At 33.2% G+C, this 20,711-nt stretch overlaps 1 protein-coding gene across 3 annotated transcripts in view; it reads right to left on the bottom strand.

Annotated features, from left to right (window-relative positions):
- The window catches only part of LOC129227577 (disks large 1 tumor suppressor protein-like), a 358,608-nt gene that overhangs the window by 171,264 nt on the left and 166,633 nt on the right, over positions 1-20,711 (bottom strand). For all 3 annotated transcript variants that reach the window (XM_054862160.1, XM_054862161.1, XM_054862162.1), the window contains one exon: positions 4,355-4,390. In XM_054862160.1, the coding sequence (XP_054718135.1) occupies positions 4,355-4,390 (36 nt within the window). The remainder of the gene's footprint in view (positions 1-4,354; positions 4,391-20,711) is intronic.

The following is a 20,711-nucleotide window of genomic DNA, read 5'->3' as shown; positions in this document are numbered from 1 at the left end:
AGAACGAAATGCAAAGCAAAAATGCTACGGAGCAACTCTCCTGAGCATCTAATTAGGAAAAGAAAATCGGCTGCAGCTAAAAATGCGCTACCATTTGCAAACCCCATCAACCACAGGTCGTTACTTCCAAAGCTTTGTAGGCTTCTAAAATCGCGCTTTTTTTTCCTTCTTCTTTTCCTCTCCACTCATTATGCAAGGTGTTAACAGCTGCAACTTTATTCGGTAGACTGGCATTTTAACACTTTTTTTTTCTTCTTCTGATGTTTACATAGTAGCAAACGAGCAGAAGAAAAGTTTTTTTCTCCCTCAAAGACAAGATTTTCACTTACTGCAAGGTTTCAATTGGAACAGAAAAAAAGGGGGATTATTTTAACAAAAATTGCAAACAGTACAAACGATGGAACCAGAAATAGGTTTTAGAAAAAGGCACTTGGCGTACACATCGATTGTTCAAAAAATAGACAATTAATAGAGAAGTTATAAACAATAGAGTGCGTGCTTCTATATCTGCAAGGTAGAAACCGACTGTCAACATTTCTCCTTTTGTAGTAGTAACATGTTGTGGGAAGTAAGAATGCAGGGATCGAATAAGAGGGGGTATTCTATAGCTGGTGTCGTTCTCGCCACATCCCCGTGAAATTAAGTGTGCAGCTAAGTTTAAGTTACTGGCTGAAAGTTAGATTGTTCTGCTCGCCAAACGGGAGCAAAACTCGCTTTTAACGAGTAAAACCCGCTTAAAGTGAGCAATACTTTGTGATACACAAAACTTCTATGGATTTTCGGCTGAATTGATTCTTTCTTGGAAAAAATCCTTTAACATTTCGAAGTTAGTGATGAGTCAGAAATCCTGATACCAAGTGACGACGGTCCTTTTCTTTAATTTGTGGAGTAGAGAAGCATTGGAATAATATTTGTTGAAGCTAACTTTATCACTTCTGATATAGCACCTAGTTTCAAGTATATTGTGGCTCCAATTCAAGGTAAAGCGATGAAAAAGAAATAATGAAAGCGACGATGATATTGACAAATGTGAAGGATTTATAGCTCAACTACCCGCAACATAGTCGATGGCTATTGATGTGCAGAAATAATTCAAATTATTTTCGAAGTCTAAGGTGCAAGGGAGGATATTTCCTGGGCCATGAACATTTCTTGATAAACAATGACTTAATAAAGAGACAATAAGACAGTTCATAGTAAATTATCTTACTTCTGTACAGCACAGAAATTTAAAAAACTAACTTTCTAGCATGTTTGGATTTTTATAATTTTCTTTTTCTTTTTCACAAACCCTTTTTCTAAGAGAACTCGGTTATAACGAGCAAATATTGCGGTCCCTTCGCTCTCGTTACAAGAGAGTTTGACTGTAATCCTGAATCTATAATTTGAGAAAAAGGCCCATTTACAGAACTAATCGAAGATTTGAGCATGAGCAAAGCAGAGTTTAATAATTCACTGTATATTGACTAACACATTTGCAAGTCCCTTTTAAAATGTTATCACTTATATTAAAAGTTAGGTTAAGAGAACATAAGAAATACAGTCGAACCTCCATATATCGAACTTCCACATATCGAAATTTTCTATACATCGAAATCCCAGCTAATTTCTATGTTCATTATATAGAAAAATTGTTTCCATGTATCGAAAAAATCTCTACATATTGAATTTATTTTCGAGACATTCGTTTTTTTCCATTTTAGACTGTTTGTCTTATGGAAAATGAAGATTAGGGGAGAAAATTATGTTCACTAAAGGTTGCTACGAAACTCATAAGGAATCTCGGGTTGAGGGGTGTGTAGATAGGTCGTTGTTTCGTTCTGGAGTTCTTAAATTCCCTTGAGATCTGAGCTGAAACCAGTAACAAAGTAAAAACAGATTCAAGTTATCCCTTTTGTCTGTTGATTATCATTCCTAGTCTTTTTAGTTGCAGCAACGATCAAAGTTAAGTAGTTTGATTTTTTACTTTTCTCTCGATTACATTGTCAAAACGAAAATCCCCTAATGTTGCGTATCAAGTTGAATTGCCGAAGAATGAAGATGTATGAAGGCGCAAAAATGTAATTTCTGTTATTTTTTTAACTATTAACTTTCATTTAATCCGATGCTTGTATAAATTAGAAATTGGGTTTCATACACGAAAATTAGCATTAATTTTAATGTTTTAGACGATTCTTAAGATAAGATAACATCGTTTCTATATATCGAAATTTCTATATAGGGTCATTCCATGTCAAATCAACCAAAAAAAAAAAAAAAAAATATATTTTCAAATTTACCATCTCAGATTTTCACGAAAATTTCAGGGATTATACTGTTTGACATTCTAAATCTACTTTAAAAAAAAAATTAATCTCTTTTGGTTAATGAGTTATTAATCTTTTAAATCTGTAAAAAAACACGTTTTTTTACTCATCTGTTGCGCTTAAAAATGCTACAATTTTAGTTCTATGGGGTCAATACAGTTGGTTAATAGCTCATTTTAAAGAGAATTGCATAAGATTTAATTTGACATGCAACTTGCATGTTTTTCTCGCATTTATATTTTTTTTTAAATTTTTAAATTTTAAATTTAAATTTTTTTAAAGTAAGTGTCCTTTAAAAATTTTGAAAAAATATATGTTTTTAATATGTTTTAGTTGATTTATTCTAAAAATTTCAGAGTGGGGACATGATGGGATCAGCAGTTATAGCAAATAATGCAATGGTGCTACTTAGCAGTTTTTTTTTAAATTAAAAAAAATAAATAAATAAAAAATACTTTTTTAAATGCACAAAACTATTTTTAACAATTTAAATTTATTTCAAAATGTTTTAGTTTTTTTAATAATTATAAACATTTTGTAGTAAAACTATAAATAGTTCAATTGATTAAAAAACCTTTAAATTTCAAAAAAATCCTAAATTTTGGTTATCTTTTATTCCTTTGAAGTTCAGTAAACAGAACTAGCACAGAAACTTCGAGGATGTAATTTTGAGATGTATAAACACAAAGTAGAAATCGATACATAAAAATACCTTGTGGCAGATAAGTCTTTCATCTCCTCAGTTTGGAAAGTAGCCTTTTACTCGCTTTTAAACTTTCAGGTTCTGAGAGATTATAAACCCTTCCAGTTTGTGTTGTAGGGTCAACTTTGGTTAGTATTTCCGTTTTATTTACAACCAATACATCAGGAATATGAGGATACTTAAAGGATGGAGAAGGTCCATGAGGTTGGAAAAAACTTACTTTAATCTCCTCATTTTCAATTCCTAAAACACAACCCAGCCACCATTCATTACTATATACACATGTTACAAAACCAACTATATCATTCAAGTCCAAATCATCAGCATCATCAGATTTGCTTACTATCTTTTTTTTGTGTGGTGTGAAAAGGAGTAATATTTAACGAAAACTGTGCTTTTGTTTTTTGGTCTGTAATTGTGGAACTGTTGAGTTCCTTTCACTGTTATGGCTTCTTCAAACCTTGTTTTCAGAAATGCTAATTTTTTTCTTCATATTTTTCTATTGAATATATGAAATCGATATTTTTAATATTGTCTTTAGACCATTCATATAATTGACGGGGCGAAGAAAATTAAAAATAAAAGTAATTTTAAAAAGTAAGAGATTAATTTAAAAAATTTAAAAGAATATGATTTTAAAAAATTAAAAGAAAATAATCTAAAAAAATGTCTAATAAAAAAATTATATATATATATATATATATATATATATATATATATATATATATATATATAAATGCGTCATTGCAGTATTTGCTATAACTGCTGATCCCATCATGTCCCCACTCTGAAATTTTTAGGATGTATTTATTAAAACATATTAAAAAACATATATTTTTTTCAAAATTTTTAAAGGACACTAATTTAAAAAAAATTTAAATTTTAAATTAAAAAAAAATATTAAAAATTCAAAAAAAATATGCAAGCTGCATGTTAAATTAAAGCTTATGCAATTCTCTTTAAAATGAGCTGTTAACCAACTGTATTGACCCCATAGAACTAAAATTGTAGCATTTTTAAGCACAACAGATGAGTAAAAAAACGTGAGTTTTTACACATTTAAAAAATTAATAATTCATTAACCAAAAAAGATAGATTTTTTTTAAAAAAGTAGATCTGAATTTAGAATGTCAAACAGTATAATCCCTAAAAGTTTCATGAAAATCTGAGATGGTCATTTTGGGTGATTGGTTGATTTGACATGGAATGACCCTATACTTTTTTTTCGGCAATATGCTACTTCGATATATGGAGGTCCGACTGTACTTAAAGATTTGCCTGTACTCCCTCCCCCCCCCCCAGCCAAAAAAATCTCGACAACCAATAATAGAAATCATCAACTCACCTGATCGTTGTCTTGAGCCTGCCAGCTGTCATTGCTCTGGAACAAAAGAGAGGGTTAAAAATTAGAATTTTGCTCTTAATACGATTTCAAAATTGAATTGTGCAAATGATTTAATCATAATCAACTTTTTCAAACTTTTACTCTTTTAATTATTCTTCAAACAAGAAAACAAACTTTCAAATAGGGATACACCGAATACTATATTGTGCCAAATTCCGAACATTAGGTTAAAATTTTAACCAAATATTCAGTCGAATACCGTATACCTCGCTAATTATTTAAAACTATAATATAAGTGTTTTTCTTTTAAGCCAACTTGAAATAATTTATCCAGGTTGTTTCTTTTGTGAAATTTTAATGCATTTTCAATGAAATTTATCAACATTAAAAGTATAATTCTTAATTCAAGATAAATAAAAATTAAAACAAATCATTCCAAAAAAAAAAAAAAAACAGTAAATGATAATTTTTTTTACATTTATCTGAAATTCTACGAAATGGGGTGGTTTCCTTCAGTCAAAAGTACTACTTTTAGTCATTGAAATGGATAGAATGAGCGAAAAAAATAACATGGGCCCAGAAAATACTTACATTTTCCCAACAGTTTTTTTAAGTTAATTTTTTAAATGTCCGATTTTTCAAACAAGGCGTGGTCTTTATGACGTCACAAATGATGCTTTTTGGCGCATCTTTCCACTACGTTTCCACGTTATGATAATCAAGCAGCGAATTAAAATTGCACTCTACGCTTGCTATCAACCATATCGTTGCCAATACACGTGAGTAAAGATGCGAATTAAATATTTAGCTCTGTGAGTGGCAACACAGAATGGCATTTCTTCATTTGTGATGTCATCGCCAAGAAGTGTAAACAATGAAAGCTCACCGATTTAAGTTTTTTTTTTAAATATCAAACTTAAACAAATTATTTAAAAAATGGTCAGATCTTACGTTTTTAAGCATGCTCTTTCAGAAAAAAATACTTTTGAAATTTTGGAAACCACCCTATCGATAAATTAGTTTCTTTCCTGAAATATGCTTAGATAACTGATACTCATGGTAACATGCTATCATAACTTCGAAAAGATTTATATGATAAGATACAATAAGAACTTGTTTTAAAAGTTTTTTTTTTTTAATAGCTTATTCTTAGCTTCCTTTCACAGAAAACTACCAAATCCATTAACCGAGGGCCATTGTATTCAGATACAGGGCACACTTCATCTTTGCAAACGCAGATCAAGAATACAAGCCCAAGAGTGTTGCGCCGCTTAGGGATGATAAACAAGGAGGGAACAACAGCCTTTTATATCTCGAGAACACACTCCGGTTCCAGTAAATACGGTTACAGCTATATGAGCCATGAGAAGCAATTATATCTCAGTGGCTGGGGTATCGAGTTCGATAAGTGACCATCAGAGCTGAGTCGAGACGTTTACCCTCCTTTGGAAATGCTGCAACTTTCAAAATTATAGAAAGTGCATGGAATAGACTTAAAATTGGTGTTGGGGAGAGAAATGAAAACGTGACGTGTGAAAACTTGAATTCGTTTTCTGACTAATTCAAATCACACTTTTCGCTATCAAGATTGAGATGGGAAAGGAAAGGAATCTTTCAAAGAAACAAACAAAAAAAAAACTTTTCGAGGAGAAACAAAAATACAACGTATGATTTTACCTTTGGGTCATTCCACGGTCAAATCAACCTCACCATCTCAGATTTTCATGAAACTTTCAGAAAACTTTCTCTGTTAAAATTTAATTTATTTATAATTTTTTGAATGAATTAAAATGTATAATTCATAATTTATGAAAAAATAATTTTTGAAGTTCGCACTTTTCTTTGCTGGCCAATGGTGCTTTAAAATGTCATAAATCAAATTCCATCAGAATTCTATAATAGTTCATTTAAAAAAAAAAAGCACTTTAATCTGGTATGAATCTGAAGCAGTTTTCGAAAAAAGAAAAGAGTGGGACTATGAAGAAATCGGCAATTACAGCAAATAATGTAGGACACTGTATTGCAACTTTAGCTAAAAATTTTGTAGTAACTGCAGATCTCTTTACGGTCCCCTTCTAAAAAGTTTTGGATGGATTAAAATACATTAAAAATCATATTTTTTTTCGAAATTCTCAAAAAGATACTATCTCAATTTTATTATACATATTTTTTTTTTAATTGTGAATCTTCTTTCCTCGAAAATTATTCATGTTACATATCAAATTAAAGTGAACTCAACTCCCTTTAACATAAGTCAATTATACAATTCTGTAGCTTTCATAAAACTTGAATTGTAAAATTTTAAATCAAAATTTTAGCAAAAATCCCTGCGTTCATGTGTCAAAGAGTCAAAGGTAGAACAAAACAAAGCAAGTAATCTATGAAACTACATATGTTTCGCCAGTGTAGACTGTATTCCCCGATTCTCCTGCAAAAAACTAAACCAGTCGCAGGTAAATGCACTATTACATTCAAATAATTTACAAAACAGGGGTTGAGAAATATTCTGGAAAAATGAGTTAACAAAAAAATAAAAACAAAATTTTGAAAAAGAAAACATTTCACTCAACTGATTCCATATTGGACCTTGAAGTAACGCAGGAAATTTTCGAAGTAAATTGGCCTTTATTGTTTGAATGCTAAAAGCCAAACAAGCCTTCCAGCATTCGATTCGAAAATTGAGTTTAACGAACCCCTCGAATGAGGAATGGTACACAAATAAAAAGAATACTTTTAGTTCTGAGTCTGAGATTTAGTTCAAACCAGTAATCGATTTATCCCACTATCCCAACTACTATTTGAGTTGCAGGTGCTTTGGTATAAAAGATATTCCAAGGAAATGTTTTTGCCTACTGCTTTCGAAATTACCCAGTATAGAAACGTGTGGATTACACATCGTGTGCTTTATTCAAACAATTGATTTTACATTGGAGAAAAATTTCAATTGCTTGCAGTTCCAATCCAAAAATATTGATATCAGATGTCTTGGTAAGTTTATTGAATGTCATGGTTGGCTGCTCTGCGACTGACGGATTTATTTACATTTCATATGTTGGATTCATATTGATGATTCGTTCTTTTTAAAATGGTTCTAATGTCTATGCCTCTTACTCCTACTTGCTAACAAGTTCAACCAGGTAATAATGGGCAATAATCAAAAGAAATTTGAGACATTTTCCCATATTCCGCCTTGGAAAAGAAAATCAAGATATATGTCACTTAAAAAAAAAAAAAAAAAATCCAGTGTCCCAAGTTAGGGGGAGAATCCCTAACTTGGGACACTTAACATTTTAATTTTTCTTTCATGTAAGCAGCAATCAATAATAGTTTGGGACACCAATTATCATTGTAAAACAGTTTATTTTATAATTAAATAAAGAATAAATAACATTAGATAGAAATATTTCAGTCTTGATTTTAGAATGTACACTTGCCTATGAAAATACTGAAAATCTCCACCCAGCCTTCTTAATTCCATTGCATTTAATGTTTCAACGTTCCTTCTACATCTTGAAGTATTAAGTATCTTGGTGTTCCCAAATAATTCCTCATGCAGCTGATTGATGCAGCTCTTTATGTTCCTCATTTCACATCTTTTCACATTCATTTTCATTCTTTTATACTATGTGAAATTCTGAACAAATAAATGAGTCTCACCTATTCTCTGAGGCTCATTTTCATTGGTAGAACTAGCATTTGAATACTTCAGCAAAACGTAAAATCAATAACCAATAGATTCCAATTGTTTACCAATGACAAACTTTCTAACATGTAACGGTATGACTCATTTATTGTCATCAGAATTGTCATCATTAAAAAAAAAAATCTGCAGTTACACAATAAAATATGTGCGTAACTGTCTATAAAAGATGTCACGTTTTGAGGGGGGGGGGGTCGTGAAATTGTAGCTTTTTGAGACAAGGGTGACTGAGAGGGCAAGAAGAAGTGTGACATTACACATTTTTTATAAGAATATGTTAATGAAAAATGGCGTGACATGTGATAAAGTGAGACCTTTGTGACAGAAAAGAAAGGAGCCTCAAAAATGTTTTTAAAAAGTGTGACATCATTTATGGACCTTGAATTTAGGGCTCATTTCTTCATTCCAAACTTTTGAAATTAAGTCGACATCTACAATAGAGACATATTGGAAAAAAATTGCACTTATATACGAATAGCATTAGTTACGGACATAATTGTTTATTCAGTGATATCCCGTAGCAGCGAATACCAACACAACGAAACATCTACTTCAACGAAATTAATTTTCAGTCTCGATGTAACTTACATTACATTGCGTGAATTCCATTACAACGAAAATCGTCTTACAACGAACAAAATTTGAGGTCCCTTTCAATTTCTTGTAACGGGACTTCATTGTACTGAATATTTTAAAACCGATTTTAGTTTCCCTCTGTTGTTTTGCTTCGAATTGCTTCTTCTGTTCAACAACATACGAAGTTTTTATTTCAATGCTTAGTTTTCATTAACAATTATTTTCTGTTTTTTTTTGCTTTTTTTTTCTTTTCTTTTCTTTTTTTGAGATTGAGAGTGAAATACACTCACATATCGTAGCCTCGGAGCAACAGTAAGACAGCTTAGTGTTATTTCTGGGATTAGATATCTTACTCTTGCTCTGAGGTGACGATATGAACTCGCTGATTTAAATCCGTAGAACACTATATTTCAGTCAGTTCTCACATACGAGCACAGCAAAATTTAAACTGTTTAATACTCATCCCAAAAAGTATCCTTTCAAACATTACTCGAATTACTCGGCTTTTATACGTTTAAGAAGTCTTCTTTGGAACTTTGAATTAAATACTTTCCCGGTTCAGTCAAGTCGAAACGAAATCAAACTTCCACGGGAAGTTTATATTACTTTTTACTTAGGCCCAAAACTTCATTTCTACTTCAAACTCTCGTCGGTAAAGACGGTGTGTTTGCTTTGCTCTCGGCAAAGATCAGTTTTTTTTCCCCTTCTATTTAAAGTCAACATACTTAAATTCACTCTTTCTTCGCATCACCGGTTTCCCCGCGGATCAAGATTTCATTTCGAACTTCGCGTTGGATTTCGACGCCTTAAAACTAAGAAAAAAAAATATTGTTTAAAAACTGGACGAAATCGTAATTGTTGTCGAAAACATATAATTGAATTTCATCATGACGCATTACTGATGAATTAACTATCAGGATCATCAGGATGTACCTTACAAGTCAGCGCTTCAAATTAGAAATTCGCATAATTACGCCTACGTAATTTTAAAATGTCGTCCATCAGCATCGTTCACAATCAATTTCGCACGAAATTTTACGGTCTTATTACAAAACTAAAGAAAGAAAACTGTAATAGTAATTTCTCATAGCTTCACACACACAAAAGCAAATATCTACCTAACTTATAAAAGGGGGAGGGGGGAGTGGATAAGACCGTGATCATAATAATGAACAGAAAAAAGAAATAATGTACAAACCAATGAAATTATTATTAATAAAAATACTTTAATAATCAGTAAATGTTTTTAGAGAAAGATTTTGAGAAGACAAGCGTTTTTACGGGTATGGAGAAATAGGCATTAAGTATCACATTGATTTATTCTGCGTCATAATGGAAATTGCATGTCACTAATCGTAAATAAGATTACTAAAATAAGGAGCAATCATAGTCATAATCACCAATTGGAATCACATTATTCTCATTCTGCAATTGAATCTACGAGTCCAGTTCCCCTAGAAGCGATTGGCGCCAAAATTGAACCAGCGCTGCGTCTGTACCCGCTAGAGCCAACATTTCCGCCAGTTATTTTCTGAGTGTGTACCATATTTCGTTCGATTTCATGCAGTAGTTTTTGCTCTAGAGTGGCCACAAAAAACCGGTCACACATGCAGACAAGACATTTTCCAAAAATGGTCGAAATTATCTCAGCATTCCTTAAAACGTGCGAATCCATCAAACTTCGTAAATTTTCCCAAAACCAATACTTCCTTCTGGTGGTGGTAGTGTCGTGTCCAACAAGAAGTCAAATGGATCCGTGGGCTTTGGCAACTGCTCTAGCCAGTGGTACAATATTCTCAGTGTAGAGGTCTCCATCAAATGGGTAAGCTCCGATGTTCTGGAGAAGTGCCAGTATTGCTGGGCAGTTGAAAATATATCTCGGAGAAAGTTCTTCATAAGGACAATTTCTACATTTTACGTAAGTCCTGGTGTTGTCTGCATTTATTTCCATGCCACCAAAATGGCCTCTTCTTAATCTGGTAATTGTCTTTCTGATTTCCCTGTTAGCATCAATCTCGCATTTTTGATGATCTATTTTGTTGATTTTTTCTTTGAGTCGGTATCGGGCAATGGCATTTGCGTCATCTCCCTGCCTCCCCCCCCCTTTGGCCAGTTTATCAGCTGCCTCATTGCCATCGACTTTCACATATGCAGGGGTCCATTGCATCGTGCATGTTTTCTCCCTTTGATCAATTTTTTCAAGTAATTTGTCGATTTCCTGCGTGAGTCTTGAGTTCCCATGTGTAATTGCCTCCAGAGCAGCTTTGGAATCACAATAACCAACAGTCCATCACTTCACCAATTCTATATATTAGATATAGAATAAAGACTAATTTATTCTATACAGGGTGTTCCGTTTTAACCTGCAAGACCTTTATTTTCGCAACCGTTAGTCCTAGATGTATACCAATTGCAAAAATGTTCAAAATCAGATGCAGAGTTAAGATATTGAAAGCTTGAAGTAGAAAATAAAAAAGAGTCAAAAAATACAAAATTTAACTTTTTACACGGGTCCCAGGTCCTCTTACTTATATTTAGGGAAATTTTCTCCATTGAAAAATCATTCTAACAGAAAAAGTTTGACATTAGTACGAACAATATTCACCGAGCTATGAAACGCAGCGTTTTGTGACTTACACCTCTTTACACTCGCCATTAATAACACCTTTTAGAGGAAAATAGAGCAGTTAACAAGGGTTTAAAATTATGTGAGCATATAGTGCGATTTTTCAAATTGTTCGAGGTTTTGTAGTGTGCTTTTGCGTATCATGGCATAATATTTGCATTTATTTTGGAATAGCAAAGAAAAATATAAACTTCGACAACCTGACATTCCTCTGAAAAGGCGATAAGTATCAATCCCATCTTTTGTATGGTCCCTAAAATTTTTAAACTCGAATATCTCCTTGAGTTTTGGTCGCACAAGCGTCAAGTTTTTTGTGTCAGTAATATTTTTCAATGGAATTTATTTCATTAAGTAATAGTTAAGAGACCTAAGGGCCGTATAAAAAGTTAAATTTTGTATCTTTTGGCTCATTTTTATTTTTGTTTCAAACTTTCAATATCTTAACTTTGCATCTGATTTTGAACATTTTTGCAATTGGAAGTATACATCTAGGACTAAAGGTTGCGAAAATAAAGGTCTTGCAGGTTAAACGGAAAACCCTGTATATTCGATGTATAGAAGAGTAAAAATTTGAATAAAATAGTGCGTAAGTCTCGATTTTGAAAATAAGAAACGGCTGAATGTCCTTTACCTCCCAGGTTCTGATATGTAGACAGAAAATTAAAAGTAAGTTTTACCGAATAATGGGGCGTGAGCACATTTTCGGGAAAATCCACGGACGAGCTTCTTCAAGAATCCAGATCGATCGATGGACGACGTCCCTCCCTCATTGTGAGTGATGCGTGGTCTTGAAAAACGCCTAACTCGATTATCTCCCTCATTTGCGAGAATTGGATTGAATTAGTCGAAGGTACCGGATACAGCGCACGCAGGAAAAAGAAAGGAAAAGCAGGACTTCAGTTTTTCTTCTCTTCGGCCAAAATAATTTCGTCTTTATTTCTTCCGCGGTCGTTCCGTGGTCTACGATGATTTATTTACGCGGGCTTTTACCAAGACGTTTGCCTAACTTCCTTTCCTGTCGAGCGATTAAGGAAGTCATTCCACAACGTATTTCACCGCTTGATGCCTATACGAAAAGAGGATTTTTGTTTTACGGGCGTTTAGGGACCTTCCAGAAGAGGTATGTGAATATAAACGCGAAAAGCAAAAACAATAAATGAATTAACTAAGAAACAAAGGAGTGTAGGTGTCAAAAAAATGTTCACATAATTATTTTCGAGTTTTGAGGACATTTGGTGTAGTGGTAAAGTACTGGCTTAGCAGAACAAAGATCCGCAGATGATATCCCACAGCGACCTAAGATATATCCAGCTAAAGCATCCATGCCACACGTCCATGCTCCAGATATTCATAACATAGTTTATACAACCCGCACAACAGAATTCGCAACGCTCTTACTATGCTTCTTTTCTGTTTCGTGTAACTCAAGATTGTACACCGTATTCACCACACAATTCGGCCCTCGCGCGACAAGGACCCCTGCCCCCCTGCGATCCTCCTGCCACAGTTGAAATCTTCTTCAACTCATCAGAAAACTTCAATCGGCGATTCAGGTGTCTGCTGATCGAGAGTCAAAGAATCTGGTGAATAAGGGCGTGAATCTTTTTGCACATTTTGACTGTTATGATACTCAAATAAAACCAATTGTTTACAGAAGGTCTTAAGTATTGTGGGTGTCAATCAAAAATAGCATATCTGTCAACCTTTTAAGGAAAAAATCCAGTACATGTTTTACAATCCCTTAAAGTACAATCATATGGAGGCTTTTTATCTCATAATGCATAAAATAATTGAAACTTAAAATGGAAGAATAAAGGTTAAAGTAAAGCTTAACCTTTTATACAGTCAAACCTTATTTTTGATCAAACTTGATAAGCATTGATAGTTTGGTTCGATGTTCTTAAGTTTGAATTTGCAGGAAGTTTTCAAACCATCCATGGAGTACATAGTACATACGTCTGGACAATCTCAACAAACGTAATTTTACAGGGGGATTCCACAAAATTCCCCAAATAAAGGGATTTTTCCAAAGATTTATATAAAATCCAGTAGATTTTTAATAAAACTCAGGAGACCGGGAAAAATTTTCAAAATCCAGGAAACTACTGGAAAAACCAGTAAAGCTGGCAGGCATGAAGTAGGGATATTCACATCCCGTAAACACATGGTCAAAAACAACACTTGAAATGAAAGAAAAGAAATCACAAATGAAAGTTGGGGGGAGGGGGGATCATACTGGCCTTGCGAACGGATTATGACTTTTGCGACACAGGAGGACGTTTCTCCACATTCCTAATACCTTTTTGATTGAAGAGAACACCAAGCAATGTATTTTTTTTTTCTCTTCCACATCGACAACAGCAGCTCCAGAAAGGAAAGGGGCTTGCCTTCTTCGTCAGCTGTTACGTATGTTCTCCCCCCCCCCCCCCTCCCACATATTGTATTGCCTTCGTTAGATGATTTCGACCTCTCACAATAAAGGGGGAGGGAAGAATTCTGCAAACAATGCATTGTGATCCAAAGAATTTTATTTCCTAAGCGTTATTTTTATTTTAGAAATACTTATGGTGTCATATGGGGAGTTTTGTTATTATATTTTAGAGCGTCCTTAATGAAAGTGGAACTTCTTTCTTTTTTTTTTTTTGTTTTGCTTTCAGTCCTTTCTCTGGCTTTAACCATTTCTAAAGTTTCGGCAAGATAAGTTCTTTGATTCTTTGAATAAGATATTAAAAAGTAAGATAACATTACAGACGACTAATCAATTATTATTTCTAATTATTTTCTTATTTTTAACTGTTTTCTCAGACATTTTGCCATTTTCTTCATTATTTACTTCGTGTACAGTTTGTTTTATTCTATTAAAGAAGAATATGTTGAGGTTACTACCAATTGAATTTTGTCAGAAGTAATTACAGGGAAGAATATGCACAAATACTGAAGATTTAAAATACAGTAAAACCTCGCTATAACGATATTTTGGGGACCAAAGAAATATATTGTTGTAGAGGGATATATTGTTATATCGAGGGCCTATATATTTTGATAATACAATAGGTTCTTTTTATTTAAATGTTATAGTATATGCATTACCTAGGTGTAAATGTTTTTATATATAGTATATTTGTAATACATTTATTGGCAAGGTGTTAATTATGATTAAATATTACTATCAATTGAAATAAATTCCGAGAATAAGCTCGTAAACATATCTCAAATCCGTTTTTATCGAAAAACATCCAATATTTTTGTTTGTTTGGCCGCTTTTTTGACTGTTAAGTCAACCAACAAGGTATACATTGAGTCCAAAGCACGAAAATGATCCTCGTTTGTGGATGGAAGACTTGAAAAAAATGTCCGCAGAGATTCCATTTATTGGGATATTTGTTGCCCTCATCTCTTGAAACCACTTCAGGACGGCAGCATCAATGTTTTCATTAGTCGCGACTTTTAGTCGTTTTCGCTTGGGATTAACTGAATTTGATCTCACAGCATCTTCAATATGTTTCCTCTTCTTGAGGAACGTTGCAACTGTAGATTGAGATAATCCATATTTCTTAACTGCATCAACCTGCTTCATTCCTTCATCAATATCGCTGATGACGTTGAGTTTATCTTGAAATGAAATTTGCTTTCTCCCTGCCATCTTAGGGAAAAATACACTAGTGAATAAAATCAAATCTTTCGTTTTCGTCGATCATGTGACAGTGATGACGCAATCAGACGGGAATGTTACACCTTTTCGGATCATCTTCATTTGCCACTCACTCAAAAAAAAAAAAAAAAAATTGAACATTTTCTGTTTTTTTACTTGGCAAGCATTTTTAGATGTTTAGTTTCCCTCTTTATGTGCATGTTTTCTTTTCCCAAAAAAGAAAAAAAAAACACTGTGGTTTAAACAAAATAAAAGAAGAATTTCGGGGGGGGGGGACAGTTTCAGCTCTTTACTCCTTTGGTCTAGACGCCTTTTGATACAAGGGCGCCTTTTCTTTTTGTTCATATGTGTTGCAAAAGAAATTTATACGATTGTACTGCTGTTTTATTTATTTTGGAAGGTGCATTTTTGTTTTGACTTGTGAAAATGAACTATCTCCAGCGTGACGCCATTTTGGAAACGCATTGTTTAAAATGTAGCGCGAAACTTGGAGCTAACCATTTTTAAAGAAAAAATAAAGTTTTAAGTTTTTTTTTTTGAAAATAGGAGGGGTTACTTTCATGATTTTACTGTACTTGAAAACCAAATTATCGTAATAAAGAGGGGTTGAAAACTTAAAAAAACATCGCTTTACAGAGGTTTATTGCTGTAGAGAATATCGCAATATTGAGAGGAGGATAACATTAATTCCTATGCGAGTTCACCGGGACCACGAAATATTATCGTTGTAGAGGGATTTATCGTTGTATCGGATAGCGTTGTAGCGAGGTTTTACTGTATAGATTTTTTTGTCAGGTTAAAGATGATATTCAACCCTTTCGCATATTATATATATATATATATATATATATATATATATATATATATATTACCTCGAATTTTTTTTTCATGGATCATTTATTCGCTTTTTTTGTTGACAATTGGACTGAAATCGATCAGATGGACACGGATTTGACTTTTGCTTTGGACTTAACAAGTAAGTGCTCTTTCTTGGATGTGAGATGGTGTGTGTCCATTGGAAGCTTTGCTACACTTATCCTTTTGGATGTAGCAAAGCGGACGAAACCCCCACTCACTTTTTTTGTTTTTCATTTGTAATGAATATACACAATGCCTTCTGTTTTAATTTATTTATTTATATTTTTTTTTTGATATGATTGTTTCTTTGCCAGGTGGTAATGATTATTTCCACACCAGGCATTTGTATATTCATTACATTCTCTCCCCATTTTATATCTTTTCAAAATTTGGCTGCCGCTTCAAAGTATGCATTTTTTGGATTTTGTAGTGCGTTTGCCTAACTATCCATTTGATGTTGCTTTGTAGTTCTGGTACTTAATACTTTGAGATTTCCAATGCTGATGAGTTCAATCTCAAAGCAGCCTTTCCTTCTTTCTTTTTTTTAATCCTCCCCTTTTTTGCTTTTTTTAAATGTTTAATTCCATTTTTTGTTACTTGCCATTATTGTACTTTTGTAATTGCTGCTTTGCGCATTTTTAAGTTAAAGTATTTTTTTTCCTACTTGTATTTGTTTATTTGTTTCATGTATTGTATTGTGTGTGTGTGTATATATATATACAGTGCCCGCCGCTTACTAAAATCACATTCGTTCTGAGGACATTTGATTTTATAAAGCGGCTGATTTTATAAACCGGCACTCATACACTGAAAAAAATAAAAGGTTTTTAAGTATAAATACTCTAAAAAAGAAACAAATTACGATTAGTTGTATTTTATTTTTAGTCTAGTTGTATTGTATTATTTTAGTTCAGTTGCAAAATACAGTTGACATTTTAACTTACAAAAGGTGCATTTTTAAAATTTCTCAAGGGTCTTAAAATATTGACTTTAAGTATGTTTGAAGAAGAGAATTTGAAAGTAAAGATTGAGAAATCCCTAATTTAATTGCAGCATCACACTAACTATATTTAGGAAGCTTGTCATATTAATTCAAAATTTCGAATTAATCTTTCGCACTCAAGTAGTCACGACTTGCTAGCTAACAATTTTAACTCAATTGTAAAAATGAACTGTCAACCCTTGTAGATAGCTGAATGAGAACGAACTGATTGACTCAGTGGTGAGTGAGCAGGGCTGCATGTCGAAACAGTTCTGCGAAGTAGAAACAAACAGCAACAACTAAATATATGGCTCTGAAACAAATCTCTTGAGACTGCTAGATACTTCTTTCAAAAAAAAAAAAAAAAAATTGTACACCCTTCACCTTTTTTTTCCGTTTTTGTTAATGTGGAATTTGTTATTTTATTAATGCTGCAATGTTTTAAATCCTTGAAAAAAAAAATCCTGGTTCTATTCAGAGAAAAATTAACATATGCTCTCCAAAAGTTTGATCTTATAAAACGGCGAGGATGATTTTATTAAAGGATAAACCTAACATGTTTTGATATAGAAATGATTCTGTTCTTCCAGATTTGATTCTATAAAGCGGCTGATTTTATAATCCAGTGATTTTATTAGTGGCGGGCACTGTATATATATATATATATATATATATATATATATATATATATATATATATATATATATATATATATATATATATATATATATATATAATGCTTATAGAGCTAAGTCGCAACTATTGGTTACTCGTCACTACTGCAGCCGGATCCATTGAGTTTATGCAATATTGCCATTCCATGTATACTGATATACAAAAAGGAAAAAACTTCTGGTCCTGCAGTGGTATTCGCTTCTGGCAACAAAAGTTCCATTTCCCCTCCCCCACTCCACACAACAATTTAGGTGAAAAAACTAATGAATCGGAACATTTTTTGAGAACGTTTTCAGTAAACTAAAGTAAAAGAAAATTGTGTTAAACACTGTTAACACTGATGAAAGGATTGTAGCCTCGAAATACGCTATTTGCAGCATTTTCTCGGCCGTTTGTGCTTTATTTACTGTATTTTGATAATGAGTTAACTCATTATATTATATTTTTCACTTTGTGCACGTCACTGTAATATATCGTATACCTCTTTCTTTTGAACTCTGAAAACAAAAACTCAGCACAGTTATCACAATGTAGAGGATTCTGAAAAATGATCTAAAATAGATGTTTTGACAGAACTGTTTCGGGAGCTGAGCGAACTGTGAATCTGCGAAAAGGAAATCAAAACTCCCAAAGGGATTTCGAAAAATGTTTGTCTAGAGAGGAAAAAGAAAGGTTCTGGGTCTTCGAAATCATCAAGAGCAAAGAACCCATCGGAGCTTGAAGTGGAAATGAATTTCGGAGTTTAAAATGGGAGAGAACTCGTATTAAAGTCTTGACTAAACTTCAATATCTGTACGTATAAGAAATGTAAAGAAATATAGGGTAGTCTGACCAGTAAATGAACACTTGAGCACAATTTTATTTACAGAAATTTCTAATGTCGTTAAAATCTAGCGTTTGGAACATGACATTAATAATTAATTAATAATGCTTGCAATTATTCAAAATAAATCTTTACTAATAATAAAGCTGAAAGTCTCTCTATCCGAATCTCACTCTCTCTCAACAGGATCTCTGTGACGCGAATAGCGCCTAGACCGTTCGGCTAATTTTCATGAAATTTGGCACAGAATTAGTTTGTAGCAACGGGGTGTGCACCTCAAAGTGATATTTCGAAAATTCGATTTTGTTCTTTTTCCATTCCAATTTTAAGAACTTTTCACCGAGCAAATTATCACAACGTGGGCGAGTAAATTACCAAATTATCATAATGTGGAACTGTAACATGGGCAAGCATAGCATTATTTGTAAATATACAGGCGAACCAAATGACCTTTTAATTTTCTACTACGGGCAAAGCCGTGCGGGTGCCACTAGTAAATAAATAAAACCGGCGACAGTTTCACGGTTCTGCTTTAGGTGCTTCAAGGGCTGGTAAATGAACAGGTATAACTAGTTAGCAAACACAAGTTTCTAGTCGTTTTGCGTTTCGAATTGTAAAGAAGTTACTGCTGCCTACCCCCCCCCCCCCATTTATGAAAAATCGTTTTAACCTTGATTAACAAAATTTTCAAAATATTCATTGCGTGGGGTGTGTGCATCACAGAGATATTATTAAACTAAAGCGCGCTAGCGTTGTCTTTTGGTTCATGCAAATGGTTTTGACCATTAAGATGTATAAGCATGAAATGAAGATTTTTCTTCTCCAAAAAAAGAAATATTACATTTGGAAGAAGGAAAAAGGTGCTATATTCTAACTATGCTCATAGTTTTTCGAATGAAACTCCAAATTTTTCCGAATGATGATAACTTTGCCGAATGGAACTCCAAATTTCGCCAAATGATGAAAATTTTGTCAAATGCAACTCCAAATTTCGCCGGATTATAAAAATTTTATCGAATAGAATTCCAAATTTTTCCAAAATCACCAGACGGAAGTTGCTGAATAAGAAAATTTTTGAAAGGTTACAGTGACCTTTCATCGGGGTGGCCCTGATTGGCACTAATCAGTTTGAGTCACTTTTATAGAGCACAGAAGAAGAAAGTGGAACCCCAAAAGTTTAAAATAATTTTCACGAGAAAAAGCTAAGATTTTATTTCTGAAAAAACGTTTGTCAAAAAAGTAAAAAAGCTCAGTTTGTAGGAAGGGAGACATAAAAGTCACGTAAATGGGCTATTAAATCATAAAAGAGTGGAAACACGGCCAAGAACAGTGTTTAGAGACTGCCAAAAACGTATAATTTAGTAGTTTCCTGTGATTTGTTAGAAAATATAAGCGTAAAGAGAATAATAGATTTTGTCAAATAAAATGTAATAGCCTAGTATTAAACGTTTACCTTTGAGATGAAATTGTAGGGAAAAGGAAGGTAAAACTACGCCCCAGTGACTTTTTACTTATAAAAGGTTAAAGTACGTAAGATAGAGATTTCCGAACTTTACACTGCCATTATTGATTTGAATTAATAGATGTGGGCTTCTTTTTCGTATCATTTGAGTGGGGAAAGTAATATAATGGGAGGGGGGGGCACTCTTGGCCTACTCTCTTGGCCTACACATGTAACCCATTAGTTTGTATTTTATAATCAACAAGTACTAAAGGTTTTCTTCAGTAAATTACCGCCCAATAGCCAGGGCTAAAGCAGAAATACATGAAATACACCGCCAGCTCAGTCATTTTTAGCTGGAAATGACTGAGCTGGCGGTGTATTTCATGTAAAGGTTTTCTATCTGACTAGGCAATACGATACATGAGTGATCTACGATCTCTTTTTGAAGCGATAAAGGGGGAAAGTAATTGAAAGATAATCATACATTGGAGTTAACTCAGTAATGATTAATTGTTTTTAGCGTTGATTTTTTGCAGCAACAAGGTAGACAATTCTAATAATGTTTTTTTAAAACTTGCCCAGTTTTAGGCATAGAGTAAGATCGGGATGAGATGCTGTACTAACAAATTGAAGCCAGAAGTTGCGCCGATGTATCCCAAGATCTTCAGTTTCTCGCTAAAGAGCTTGAGGCACATTTTGATTCAAAACATTGCATCATTGAATTCCAGTTGGCAGTTAATTAATGCAAGTTTATGAAGCTCGTTTATGAAATTTAATTAAATCGTAAACCAATCCGTCAGTTCTTCGTTCGCTTTGCGGGATTGGCGACAACCAATTTCATGAATCGACCACGTTATCACTAACCCGCCCATTTTCACACTGATATGTCCCATTATTCTGGCTTCAATTTTTTGTCCTTTTTACCATTGACGTGTCCTTTCTTTTAAATTTCTTTACTCTATGGTTTTGGATATGAGGGCTAGTTGGTGGGACGAGTAGTTTAATCGATTCCAAAAACAAA

Source organism: Uloborus diversus, chromosome 8 (assembly GCF_026930045.1).
Source record: "Uloborus diversus isolate 005 chromosome 8, Udiv.v.3.1, whole genome shotgun sequence".
NCBI lineage: Eukaryota > Metazoa > Arthropoda > Arachnida > Araneae > Uloboridae > Uloborus > Uloborus diversus.
The sequence above is the reverse complement of the archived record's forward strand: the minus strand, read 5'-3'. Positions and strand labels throughout refer to the sequence as shown.